General features: G+C 39.2%; 1 protein-coding gene across 1 annotated transcript in view; it reads left to right on the top strand.

The window, feature by feature from the left end:
- Positions 1–292: 292 nt before the first annotated feature.
- The window catches only part of MYLK4 (myosin light chain kinase family member 4), a 65562-nt gene continuing 51126 nt past the window's right edge, over positions 293–14728 (top strand). The window contains exon 1 of the mRNA XM_051609879.1: positions 293–511. Within this exon, the coding sequence (XP_051465839.1) occupies positions 374–511 (138 nt within the window). The 5' untranslated portion in view covers positions 293–373. The remainder of the gene's footprint in view (positions 512–14728) is intronic.

Below are 14728 nucleotides of genomic sequence, written 5' to 3'. Positions count from 1 at the left end.
TTGAGTAATTTTTCCCCATTTCTTGCCTATTAAAAGAGAAAAAAAAAAAAATTACCAGTGGCCTGAACTGCCAACTGCAAAGGGGACTGTGTGAACAGTTTGCTTAGTTTGAGAAGTTCTGGCTTTTCCAGTCCCTGCAATACACATCGAGTGTAGATCCCTGCACCTGTTTCATGCCTGTCAGTAGGCCATCACTTCTTTTCCTTATAGGTTCAGGGAATGTGCTGAAGTATGAGATGAGATCCTCCTGCGTGTCCAAGCCTTGTCTAGCTCGGTGGTACTTAGAGAACTGGGGAGGCTTTTGAGGGTGCCTGCCAAATTTCATCTGCTAGAGTAGGAGAACCAAGTTAATCAGTTGATTAAAAATAAAGGGATGGATCTACCCCTGCAAAGAAATGCTTCCTGGATTGCAGGTAGTTTCTGCCTTTTGGTGTCATATCTCTGGCACGCCTTGTGGACTGTGTTAAGCTGTGGAAGAAGGAAAGAGATCCCTGCATCTGGAAATGCACAGGTAGTAGATATACTTTTAATAAATTAGATATATTTCACTGATCAGTGTCAATATTGTTTAAGGGGATGAATGCTGCTCCCGTTCATTCATGGAGTGGCACATATTCTTCTCCTTAATGAGAGTCTACCTGGCAGTAAATCCTAGACTCTTGATGATATGGTTGTCAGGAAGGTGCATCTCTCTGCTTGCGGCCGGAGTGCTTTGTGTTACCATTAAAACATGATGCATCCTCTAGTGACCTCTACTGGGTGCAGTACACGGGACTGATTGCCTCAAGGTTACCCTCTTTGGCCACGGTGGGAGCACGCTTGCCAGCCCTTATTACGGGACTCCGTGATCCCTAGTAAGGCTTATGCCCGTTAATTTCCTGTTGTTGTAAAGTGAATGTAATATTATCTCTTGAAAGACCTAGCAACTCTGGTTACTACATCACTAAATGTTGTGTTCAAAGATAGTATGTACATTTGCTGTGATTTCACAAAGTAATACAGTGCTGTGATAATCCATCATGTTTTATCTCCAGAGCTTCTAGAAGAATTATTGACAGGAAACATTGCTTAAATTAAACAGATGTATGAGTTTAGGAAGGCGAAAAGGAAGACACTTGTTCTAAAGTAGCTCCAGGGATGCAGATTGCCAGAATGCTGAGGATTAGAATTAGTTTGCTGCAAATGTAATTTTTCATTCTTTCTGTGAAGAGATCCACCTGCAGAATCTCAACACTGTTTTTATGTCAAAGGTTTGAGATCGGAAAAGTCTGCAAACTCACACTTGCATATTCTTTTAGCACTATTAGCCAAAAGAACCATGACCTAGTGTGAATATGTAACAAATTTTTTCACACATTGTTTGAGGAGCTTGCAGTACAATGATACGGAGAATAATTGCAATATTGCTACACATATCAGCAGTCAAGATTAATAAGAGTTATAAAGAAATCGAAGAAAGCAAAAAAAAAAAAAAGTGTAGCATTCTTTGTATACTCTTCCATGATGACCTATGAAGCTCATTATATGAATGTCCTCTAATCCATCAGAAAAACTGGTTGGACTTGATGATCTTCAAGGTCTTTTCCAACCAGGAAGATTCTGTGAAAAAAAAATTCTTTCAGAAATCTGTACTGATGTTCGTCTCAGCAAAAGCAAACCAGACAGATCTTATTAAGGTTTTTGATGCTGTTTCTAATTATACTGATTCTACTTCTATGACATACATGCATGGATAAACAGAGATAAAAGCTAAGGGGATGCTCGGAAAGTAAAAACATGTTCAAAATGTCTTTATTCATGTGATTAATTAGTACTTAATTTGATAGTGTCAGTTACTGAATTATGATTTTTATTTTTTTTTTTAATGTTCACTTTAATGATCTTTAAGCCCATTGGTTAGCCAGTTTGATAGATGATGAAGAACCAAATGTTCAGTACCATTCTGTCAAGGAGAATGTTGTCCCTGGTATGCAGCTCGGTTGAATCTAAAGTTCAGTCACATTTAATTGCTGAAACTGCTAAAAGTGTAGTATTGTGCTTTTCATGCAAGACAAACAAGTGATAAAGAGAAGATAATTAATAGACATGTTAAAAATCTGTTCCTTATAAAAAGTGGTTCCTGTAGATCTGGTGGCAAATTAAAAAATCAAATCTGTGGCTGCTGGTTTGCATTTTGTCTTTGATGCAGTCTGCAGTTGTTGCTGCATCCACAGATGAGCTTGAAAAAAAGATCTATTTTTTTGCTTATGCCTAGCTCACTAGGATTTTTCATTTTTTCTTGCCTAAATTGTAATTTGTAAGGAAAAAGAAGTTTATTTCATTCCACCGTCCTATCCTTATTGCAGTTCTACTGTTTTGCTACTGTCAACTTATTTTCCAGCTTATAATACTTAAGGCCAATGTACTAAATGGTATTTGTCAACAATAGAGCTATATCCATTGCACTGCAAAGAAAACAGATTTAAAAATACCCTGTGTTACGACTACCAAAGATTGCTTTCCAGTTCTTATCTACAGTAAAGTATTTTTTCCTCAATTTTGCATGTCAGTCACTGTCGGAGCTCTTTGCTGGTTTTGTTGCACACATCATGAAATCACTTTTGAAATTTGGATAAGTTATAAGTTTTGCTGTTCTTTTGAGTTAAATTGTCTCTCATTAAGTGCAAGTTTCCCAGGCTGTCTCCTAAGTACTCATACATAGACAGGTGGCATGGACTCAGAAGTATTTCAAGTGCAAGGGCAAGTGTCCTTGCCAGGGAGAAGGGCTGTGCTCATGCAGGGGACTCCTGGATAATCTGAATCCTTAGCTTTGGGAGAAAATGCGCCAACATCAACCGGAGACCAACACTGCTATGTCATCTCAGGACTCCATGGAATGTCCATTCCAAACTCATCGTCCTCCCTCTCTTTCTAGAGAAGTATTGTAGTCATCTGCAAGTAAACTGTTCCTAGAGCTCCCTAGTTTCTCTGCATGCTGCTTTGTTTCCCATGGCTCTCAGACCTATGAAGGTTTGGACAAATGGCTGGTGTGATCAGAAAAGCTGGTCATCTCTACCACAGTTCGTATTTGGGAATGGTACTTTCTTCAACTCCCAAAGTGTGAGGGAAGAAGAGGGATGGGATCTAAAGAGCCCTATGGGTCTTGCTCAATTTTTTGTGGTTCTGGAGAAAATGTGAGTTTGGCTTCCTAGGGGAGTGTGAGGTAACAGTGCTACTTTATGGTCGTGATGGTCCTTCTTCAAAACAGCATTAATCAAAAAGAAAATTTAGAGCGATAACAAGTAATTTTCAGTAAATCCATTTTCTTTCTGTATGTGATGCTACAGCAGAATACTACAGCCAGTGTCAGTTAACTGTACTTTCAGGAAGCCTGTATCTGTTCAGTGAGTTGTAAAGGGCCTTTGGTAATAATTACGTGCGTTATGTGCAAGCAGAGACCTTAACTGAGATTGTGTGAGGCACAGTACAGGTCAGATCCCCTCCACAGAATTAATTATCTGAACAGCTGGTTAAGGGAGATGTAAATTGAGAAACAGGTAAAGAGATGGATGAAGAGTCTCAGGTCATACTCTCAGTCAGTGACATCCATACAGAGACATCTGTAATATGGAAATTAAATTGCTGACCCTCTGTCTAGTATCCTCTCTGCATCGCTATATGCTGAGATCTGAGGGAAAGCAGGCCTCTGGTCCCTCAGCCTACTGGATCCCAGCCACTTCATGAGTGCTGATTACTTTGCAAAGGTCCTGCACAGCATTTGTTCCAGGATCTAAAATTTCAAAAATCTGTAGCAGCTTCTAGATGTTTTCTGTATTTTTCTGATGTTTATTTACATGCAATTCACTCCTTCCTCCCCCAGGTAATTCTCCTTGGCTTTTATTTAGATCCTGTGAATACCGGGGTGAGAGGTTTATCGTAAACTTTGGAATATGTAACTGTGAAAACATATGCAAATCAGATCAGTTTTGATACAGCAAAGGCATAGATATTTATTTCAGTGTAAAAAATGTTGAATCTTGTCTGTCTTCCGTTTAAAACTCCTCTTTGACCTTAGATGCATGGCTTAGCAAAGAATTGTTTTGATCGTGATCATTCAAAGGTGTCTCATTACAGATTACCTACCCAGCCAATTTGTAATATACACGGAGATGCAGGGAGATACATCCAGACCATCCCTGTGACCTTTCTCTTCTGGCACCCTTGTGCAATATCTAGTGGACACATGTAGCAGAAGTCACGGTGCAGCAAAAGTGACTTTCCAGTGCTGAGTGCATTGTGAAGATTCCAAACAGGGGCCTTTGCATAGGAAAGGTCACATTCCTGTCACCTCAAATGGAAGCCTCACATGTAATGAGCATTTTAAGGAGCTGAGGATCGTAATTTTTCCCTTTATATGGAAAATCCAACAGAATTCCTGGTATTTGGTCCTTCTGTGTTTGCTGAAAATGGTTTGTTTTTCACTTCTGAGTTAAACAAATCCCTTAATTTTTTATATTGAAACCGTAACTGTTAGTTGGACATGTATTGTATAGTGTACAAGTGAGGATTTTTTGAAAGTCCTGTGTAGTGAAGGACTTTTATGTGCCTGAATGACATTTGAAAATGAAACTCCTGAGAGAACTGAAAATGGGGGCTCTATAATATGACCTTATGCTAAAGAAAGCACACAACATGTTGTTATAATACGCATAAAGAGATTTGTTATTGGTACTAAAGAGGGAAGAGAGTGTATTTTTTCTATAATTCCCTGTCTTCACGGATAACTAGGCAGACATACTGGTACACACGACGTCCATAACTTCAGGCCGGGACTAAAGAGTGATGGCTCAGATGCATGGGCACATAGGTTTAATTTCAGCTATGACACTAATTATGAGCCTCTAACTGACCTCATATCTTAAATAGTGACTGTAGTTGAAGACGCTAGGAGAAAATTACAGCGGTTTATCTTAACTATTGGCAGTGAGACAACAAGATGCAGGATGATTTTCTGTTGACCTTTGACGATGCCACTGCCCTTAATGTAATCATTACATTTTAAAGGACATGTTCACCAAGAGAATTGTTGCTTTTGTCAAACCAAACACTTTCTGCTGTCTCTCTGAAATTTCTGGTAGACCTATGTTTGGTCATTCTAAATTTGGAGAAATTAATTAAAGCCTCTTGGTCCTTCATGGTTTAGACCATCCCAGAGGCATCTTATGTCTCCTATTTATACCTACCCTATGTATTTCTGCCAACTCATATGTTAAGAGGGCTTTATTAAGGTTTCATAAGAAGCCTGTCAGAATAGAAATACACACTATGGAAATGTAGCTTGCTCATGGGGGCATCTAAAGTGTTGGAGGTTCTAAACATGAGTCCATGTAGCACCACTAAAATGGAAGAATGAACAGAATTCAGAAGCTTAGGACAAATGAATCAGACTAATTGACTAGAGCTATTAACTTATGTTTCTATAAAGAGGTATTTTTATTTGAGTCACTTGTAATCCTTTAAGTTGTCTTTCTTTCAAGACCATATTCTAGCTGCTAAAAGACAGATCTGTCTCCGTGTTGCATCTTTCCAGCACTACATCCAAGATCTGTATGTTTAAACTCTGTTGTGTACGTGCTTCATTTTCAGTTGCGCAATAACTCACTGTCTGTTGGAATAGTGCAAAGGTATGGATTTATCCAAATACTTAAATTGCCCATGTTTCTGAAGGCATTTTCTCTTCACTGTTATGATTCCACATACTGCTACTGCCTCTCCAGTCATGTTAGTTGCCAGGTTCATTAAGCACAGTATTTACAGCACTTTCCTTGCTGTAAGGTGAACACCTTGTGGACATAATGCTGCATAATAAAATCTGGATTTCTAGTCTTTATAATATAGTTTTACAACAAATATAAGTTACAAATTCTATTGTAAGTCACTTATTAAAAATTGTTTACATTTATCAGGCATCTCTTTGGAGAACAAGTATGAAAATCTTTAGCTTTTCCATCCAATTCACAATTGAAATTCCAACAAGTCAAACAGATTTTATTATTTAAAGAATCTCTATAAAACATTTTCTGGCTGCCACCAGTTGCCAATTTAACTGATTAAAAATGGTTGTTAGGGCTAGCATGGAATTGTAAAGGAAGTTTGTGTGATGCCTCTTTGCACTTTTCCTTGCTTACACCTGTGCTGTACATGCCCCCCCCGCTTCATTAGCAGTAATTTAATGCATGGTTAAATAGTTCAGGAGGCTGGCACAGGAGGAGCAATTGGTTCTTATGTCCTCAGGCAATACAAAGTTTCCCTGCATTAGAGATTGTTTATGGACAGTGTGAGTGAGTGACAGTTGTCACATCAAAGACGTGACAGTCTAAGTAGGCAGGCTTTTACAGAACTGTGTGGAGGAGCAGGAGCTCAGAGGGATGGAAAGAAGCACTCAAGGTCACCCAGCAGATCTATGCCAGAAGCAGGGCTATATGCCAGACTTTCTGACTTCCAGGCCGGGGCCTGGGACATACTGCCACCACAGCATGACCCCCTTACAATGAAAGAAATGTCTTCCTTATCCCAACTGTTTCTTATATCTGGAATTCTATTCTCTGACACACATTGTTTGAAAGCCTTTGTGTTATTAGCTAGCATTTGCCAAGTATGTGGAATATCCTTTTTTTTTTTTCCCCTCACAAATTCTTCAGGCATCTCCATTTCAGCATCATGTGACTGTGGTAGAGAAAATTGGCTTCTTAGCTATTTCTGGGTTCCAAAATTGGTGGAAGGCTTAATTGAAAGAATATGGGTTGGCAATAATTATTTAAGCTCTACTTCCAGATCTGCCAATTCTCCCATAGTTCCCAGGATCTCCTGCATCTGGAATCATACCATTAATGTATACAGTGTCTGGAACTATGAATCATTTTCCAAAATCTTAAGCAGGCACCAAAGAAAAAATTAGACTCTTAAAAGTATCCCCCTGCATTATCAAATGGCATTTTGTGTTAAAGCTTGGAAATGATAATAATTTATAGGAATTCATTAATACAAGGAAGGTCAAAAAGAAAGTGGATGTCTGTAGTGTTATATACAAATTTTGTCAGCATGATGTTGGAGTGGGAATTCATTTGAGTGTCAAATGAAGCACTGAAGTTTATGCCAAATACACATTTTATAGAAAAAAAATCCACAAACAAATAAAACCATAAACATTGCTTTGGAGTATCTCTTTATTCATTGTTCAGTATGAGTCCTGTTTTTGTTTTGTTGTTTTTTTTCTTCTCAGCTTATGTAGATATAATTCCTTTGGTCTTTGTGATACTCCAGTGTAGTCCAAAATGATCATTCAGTATTAGAAATAACTAGATGAAGCTAAAGTGTAGCTTTCTGAACTACACAGGATATTTGAAATGCTGCTATCTGTTGGTCAATTATAATTGCAAACAAGTAAGTACTCTCTGTTCCAGTGGAAAGCTGAGATTTTCTGTCTTCCAGTGAGCTGAAATGACATGCTAAAGAATATATTAGAATTGCAGAATCACAGAATGGTTTGGGTTGGAAGCAACCTTAAAGATAATCTAGTTCCAGCACCTCTGCATGAGCAGGGACAACTCCCACTTCTACCTCCCAGGATGCTCAAGGACCCATCCAACCCAGCCTTGAACACTTCCAGGGATGGGGCATCCACAGCTTCTCTGGGCAGCCTGGGTGAGACACAAGCCTTGTGTCTCACCACCCTCATAGTGAAGAATTTATTCATAATGTCTAATCCTCTTCCAACTTAAAGCCATTCCCCCTCATCCTATCATTACAAAGAGCTCTTATACTAAGTATAAATAAAAATGAAAGGAGAATGACACAACAAAGCAATGAAGTTCATGTTCAGTGAACTTGTCTTTGTTGCTAGCCTTTGCTTTACAAGTATAATGCTTTAATCACATCAGAGGATTTCTTCCAGCTTCATTCTGTAGAGTTTGATTTTTATTAGGATTTTTCTGTCACATGGATTTTCTGATAAGCCTTCTTTTGCTGATTCCTTGGAATAGATTGAAGTCTAAAGAATAAAGGGAGAGCTGAAAGACAAATTGGAGGAGTGAAGAAAAGTTGGGCCCTTTTTAATTTCTTCTTAAATTGTCAGAGACCCAGATTGCTTCTCTTTTACAGAAGTTCTCCATTTAGATAAAACAAAGCTGAAGTTCTTTGGAGTTATTCTGGTTGACACAAGCCAAAATTTGGTCTGCTATTTTTCACTGGGCAGAAAATAAGGAAGCCTGCATTAGGATGGCTCCCTGTCCTCATCAAAAAGTGGAATATCAGTAAATGAAATGTGCATTTCATATAAAACTTGCCCAGCTGCCACCGGATAATTGTCAGAATTGTGGTCAAGTGGGAGTTTCAGTTGTATCCCTGAAATGCAAATTTAGTCTATGAAGCTGGATTTTTTTTACCTATTTATTTACTTACTTATTTAATTTATTAATTTATAGCAATTTGGAACCAGCTGGGTTCATTTGTCTTTATTCTTTTCCAATGCTTTCATGCTAGTTTTCCCTGGAACTGACCCAGCATCTCTGTTCTGACAACATCAGCTATTTCTTCTGACAGTCATACCAGTAGGACTAGTATGGGAGATTTGGGATATGGAAGATAGGAATTTAGACTAACATCTCTTTACTGTCTGAGCATCAGTTTAAAATCTGTAGTATATATAGTATATATGCACAGCTATCTGATCAAATGGTGTGGGCTGGGAATTGTTTGAAGGATTGTTCACAGTAATGGAAATCTGAATGCAATGAAGAGATAGAAGAAAATTGCATTCAGATGAACTGTGATCTATGGATTACATAAGATGTAAAACTTCAAACTTAGCAGGCTTATGTTTTTATTAGGAACCACTGCCAAACATTTGCCTTGTTTTAGAAATCATAATGCAGAAAACCCTAAATTCATTTTCTAAAAATAAACCACTGAATTTTATGAGCTGCAGTAGTAGGTCTCCAGATGCATCCCCATCACCTTATCTGTTATTAGCTTACTGGTGTTCAAGAAGAGTGTCTGCAAGACCAGTAAGAGAGGCAGGCTGACAGATGCACAACTGATCCCTGTGTATATGCGGGCACATGCCTGAACGCTCAGCAGTCTGCCCCTTGCTCTGCTTGTAATAAGTTGGCGCAAGAATAAGCCTGTCTCCAGCAAAGAGAAGTCCTTACCGATTAGTGAGGGCTATTTTTTCAGATACTTTGCAAGTGATATTTGAGTTCTGACTCACCTCAAAGCGTGGACCCTAGATACCTTGCATACTTTGGTTTTTTTTCTTTCGAGGGACTGATAAAGAGCAACTGCAGTTTACAGTGACCTCCAGTGGTGAAAAACCTTTTTGGAAGAATGGCGTAGCTAATACCCCTATTTTACCTGAAAGTCATTCCTCACAGGGTTTAGGTGTTTCAGTCCGCTAAAGCATATTACATTCGGATTTATGTATCGTGTTCTCTACTTTGTTTCTATTGCTGCTTTTTAACTAACTCTTGGATTTTTCTTCTTTCTACTCTTTCTCCTCTCAGGATCTTCTTGGGTTTTGGATTGACAATAGTTCACAATAGTCATACTGGAGCCATATTATGTATGAGTTGTATGAAGCTTTGCTGATTATGTGTTTCTGTATACGATGGCGTGTGATCAGTTCTGGTCTTCCCTCAGAAATCTTATTTTCTGTAGTCTCGGTGCTCACAGTTTCTTTCAGCTCCTTCACATCTGCCTTTCTGGCTTTCCCATGTATTTACAAAGTCTCTGATACATTGTTCATTAAGGACTTTTTCCATTTCTCTTAAGCTTCTTCAGTGTTCCGTGTTAAGGGTTGATTCTGCAACGGTTTAGCCATCTGGCTAGCCCAGAACCCACAAAGAGAATGAAAGAGTAGATTTTTGGAATCAGTGACACTGGGATAGGGCACTGGGGATAGGGGAAGATATTTTCATATTCTACAAGGCATGATATACCTTTTTGCTCAAGAGTCTTTCCTAGAATTTTTTATAAGAAGGATACTTGTCTTTGCCTATGCTGAATTCTGTGCTGTGGGCAGCATGGATTAGCCTGATTGCTGTGAAATGATTGGCATTCTTTACTTCAATTTCTTAGCATTACTGGCCTTTCCCTGTAGAAAATAGAGAACTGTCTTCGGAAATGAAAGTGGAGCTGAATTCTACAATGAGCAAAGATGTCAGGTCATTTGTGGTTTTCTAGAGGTGGGGAGGACATTTTTGGGGGTTAATATGATACAGGAATCACTTGCCTTTCTCAAATGGTTTTCATTCTTTTACACTTCATATACCAAGTAAATGTGCTCTGTGGTAGACATGCAAGAGATCAGAAATCATGAGACTTCAGCCAGCTGCTGTGAATGTAAATTCACATGTGCGTGACCTGAGTGGACACATTCCGAGTTGCCAATGAGCCTATAATGGGTGTTGTCTTTTCCTGGGAATATCTAGATAGAGAAACAGAAAAAAACAGGTATGAAGATCAAGTTTCAGAATTTGCAAAAGAAGTCTTGTTTGCTGAATTTCTGAACCAGGTTTTGCTGTTTATAATGGTTCTTTAAACCTCATGGACTTTGTTTGGGATGATATTTTAGGGTTTGTCAGAATGAAGTACCTTGTCTTGCTTGAGACAGGCTAAAACTTGGCAAATAAACTAAGCAACTGAACGCACAACAGAGCAGCCCACTGAGAGATAAATCATGAAACATTCTTATGCAAACTGTGCTTGGACTGTCTGTGTCATAAATCCTTCCTGGAGAGATTGGTTGGATGGTGTTGCATTTCTTTTAGAGAAGTTTTCCATACCTTTGCCACAACCACAGTGCCTGGGAGTGAAAGATCCTGTTGTCCCTGGAAAAGAAAAGGGAGTGTTTCCTGTCTTGACTACATTTCTGCTTTCCTTACACTGGACCGCCAGGGACATCTATGCTTATAAATGGGAATATTCAAGTCCTAAGAGATTAGGGAGCTTGGATGCCATGCTGGCAAGGAGCCAGTTAACTTCCTGGGAATTTCTCAGTAGTCTGCTCCTTGTGAAGGCTGCAAGTGCCTGGAAGTTGAGTGCATGTTTCTAATAGCTGTAGAATAAACATGTATAAGAGTAGCCTCTTTGTTTGAGTTTCCAGGCTAACAAAAAAAAACCAGGGCTCACATTGGAGTTGGGGTGAAGAACTGGTGATAGGCATAGCCATGTCTGGTTCTGCAGTGGCCGGCATATTCTGCTCACCCTGTAAGGTTTCAATGGTAATCTGCAGGCAGTGGAACACAAACATCAGGTTTCATGCCCCTCTGAGAGGCTGTGGGACCTCTGAAGAGATGCTGATGATATCAGAGCAGCTTGAAAGGTTAGAAGACTAGTTGTCAGCAGCACAGCAGGTGGTGGAGTGACAAAGGTTCAGACCTGTGACACGAAATGTAATGTGCAATGGCTGTAGCTGGCTGCTCTGTTCTGGCTTACAAACCATTTATATCAAAGCTAACTGAGAACTGAAGTACCTGCAGATGGTGATGAGTCTTGTGGGCTTAGGAGACTTTCTAAACACGATGTTCAATGATACGAATGTGAACTATAACAAGTCCACCTCTCCAATTGTTTCTGCTCCTTAAATGGCTCCAGGCATATTCATTTATCACTGCTAATAATAGATGGGATTTGCAAATGGCTCATATACGAAGGAATTAATACCAAGCATTATCAAAATGTCTCATAGCCTCAAACCATAGTTTTGGATGTTCTCTGTGAACCTACTTTCTAGGAGTACTTCCCAAGGACAATGCTGTTTCCTTTTTTGGTTCGGCAGTGGTAGGTATCTTGACAACGAGCTGTTTTCTGAGGTACTCTTGAGAATCACTAGATAATCTTTAGGAACTAATGCAAGATAATTAGAATACATTCTTAAAAACTGCTCATCCTATCAAAAAATCTATAGATCTGTGACTTCGTGTATTAACATAAAAAAATTAAAGCTGCTTGCATCCACCAGTCTTATTTCCCAGCTCAAGATGAAGCAGGAGAGAAACAAGACTTGTGCCTTCAGATGATCAGTGTCTAGATAAGGAGTGAAAGATATCACTGTACAAGGCACTTCTGATGCCTTCCTTAGAGACTTTCATCTATCCCATCTTGGATGAAGGAAAGCCAGGATGCAAGCCACTAAAACACTTTCCAATTTAAAGACATTTGCAGCGTTGCTTGTTTTGAATGATTTGAATGATTTGAATGATTATTACTCTACCCATAGATTGGGAAGGTAAGATGGGAAGAGAGGAGAGGGTGGAAGAGCAGAAACTGTTTATTTGTTTACTTACTGATTGATTGATTTTTCCTTCAGTATTCCTGACTCTTTCTCATCTGTATTCTGCTGACTTATATTCTTCTGTTGATATTTAAAAGGCAAACTAAATTTTAAAACAGTTGTACTCAAATTGTCTGTCCTGATCTTGAGCAGACTAATTCGCAGTGCTGTGTGGGGGACTGCAGCACTAATGGAGCAGACTGAAACCTTTTACTTTGCAATCAGGTTTCAGTCTGTCTCTACAATGTCTAGTGAGCTCTGAAAGCCGAGAAAACTCAAAAAAGGGTTTATTCACGTTCAGGCACACCTCTGAGTTTCTATTTGAGTCTTAAGTTATTGTCCCCACAATGGAATCAGGTATCTGATTCATGTGAACTGTTTCTTGTATGTAATGCTCCCTCACTGCCCCATGTCCAGCGAAAATTCTCCTTGATCAGGATTAGCTGGTTCAGGCAGGTGAATGTATGTTAGTGTGCTGAAATGGTGTGATTTAGAGCCTATCAGCAGCTCCCTACTCAATCTTCACATATACAGTACTAGCCCATGGACTAAGTAAATTGTTCTTCTTTGAAAGTTTCTTCATACTTCAGGGGCCTAAGAGATGTTCTACATGAAGTTAGTGTGAGGTTCGGTCACATTTGAACACCCAGGTTACAAGAATCAACAGCTTTGCACAAATGCTTCCTAACAGTGACCTGAGCACAGTGATAATTTGTTCAAGAGGAGCAGAGGGCTGACAGGGCCTTGATACTCAGATTGGACTGTTTCAAGAAATCACGTCCTTTCAGCTGTTACTCTTGGTTTGTGTCTATGGGTTATTTTTCATATAGCAGTAAGCAACATGTGAGCATTCCTTTAGAAAGCAGAAAGGTTAAAATGTATTACTTATTTTAACTATCATTACTCAAAAGAGGCATAATTGTTCTTTCTGTGAGTGTGAAGCATATCCACTCTGTTTCAGCTCTGATTACATCCATGACAGTTAAAGATACTCCTTTGGATAGCTTTGGATATCAGTTCTTTGCATTTCCATAGCTTGATGTCTCCTTCCAATCTCAAAACACTCAAAACATCATATGACTCCTTGCTTGTCTAGAGACACACCTGTATGAACAAATAAATGTTTGGCAAAGAGATGTCAGGCTCACCTAAGAGAGCAATCCCTTAATCACCTTTGCCTTGGCTGCCTGAATCCTTGACAGCCAATGGTGAAGCTACAGAGATACCATCCCCCCAGGGAGGTTCCAGGGCAGTATCTGCTCCCCGCTCTGCCACATGTAACACTTTGTTCCTTGCAGTTACAGCTCTGATCCATGACACTTAATTCTGGATGGTGGCAGTGTGGACATCTGATCCTTCATGCTTGATCTTGGACACTGGATCTCCCTTAGGAAAATTACTGGTACCTGATCTGCCTGATCATAGCTACTTGATATATGGCGATGTTCCCCATTGTGGCTTGTTTACCACTGAAAGTAAATTTGAAACAGCTAGTACAGCAAAACTGAATAATTGAAGGATTTGGCTGTAGACTGAGGATACTGTGGCCAAAACATGATGTTAAGAAACCATATATTTTAAGGAAAATGGCAAGAAGTAGTAGTGCAGGTGTAAAAGGACAAAAGAAAGAAAAAATATAAAAAAACCACCTGTGCCAATCCCAAGTAATTTGTGTTATCAAACATTCATGCTCTGCCTTAACCCTGTTTGTTGTGCTCAACACAGACTAGCATTTAAAATAAAACAAATAATAGCTACCCCCAGGTTTGTGTAAGATCATCTTTGTAGGTAAAATTTAGTTGTTCTGTTTCACAGTAAGTATGCTGCTGCTCTATCAGTAAGTTTCCAGAAGCTAACAAAGCCTTTGACTAAGCAAGCTGGTTGAAAACAGTTGCAAAGAATTTTACAATCTGGCTCAATTCATAAGGTTTTCAGTTTTGTTGTAATAATTTTGTGCCCCTGAAGAGAGGGCTTCAATAAGCAAAACCACACTGAAATGAAAAATAGATGTGCTTTATTCCAGTAGGGTTGTAAGCATTGCTTTACCTTCTTCCCTAGTTAATTTTATTTGGAAGTAGCACATCGTCATGTGTCCATCAGTCTTCTGTTTTCATGAGCCATCATTTTCCAACATATTCCAGTGTTTTGTTTCAAAATTCTTTGGTTAGCTCCAGTGACAACTATTTTTAATTCTCGCATTGGATCATATGAATTGGTCAGGGAATAGAAACTTGCACTCCTGGTAATCACAATTCATTTTCCATAGTGTCAGTTGAAAAATTTAGGCAAAAAAAGAAAATGCAGCAATCATGAAATTCAATCCCACGGGCAGAAAGGTCAATGAGGTCACGACACAGCTTTCAAATGTTTCCAGGTGCAAGCAGGATGGGAGAGAAGCCGAAGAGCCCAGAGTCTTTC

Source organism: Apus apus, chromosome 2 (assembly GCF_020740795.1).
Source record: "Apus apus isolate bApuApu2 chromosome 2, bApuApu2.pri.cur, whole genome shotgun sequence".
Classification (NCBI taxonomy): domain Eukaryota; kingdom Metazoa; phylum Chordata; class Aves; order Apodiformes; family Apodidae; genus Apus; species Apus apus.
The sequence above is the reverse complement of the archived record's forward strand: the minus strand, read 5'-3'. Positions and strand labels throughout refer to the sequence as shown.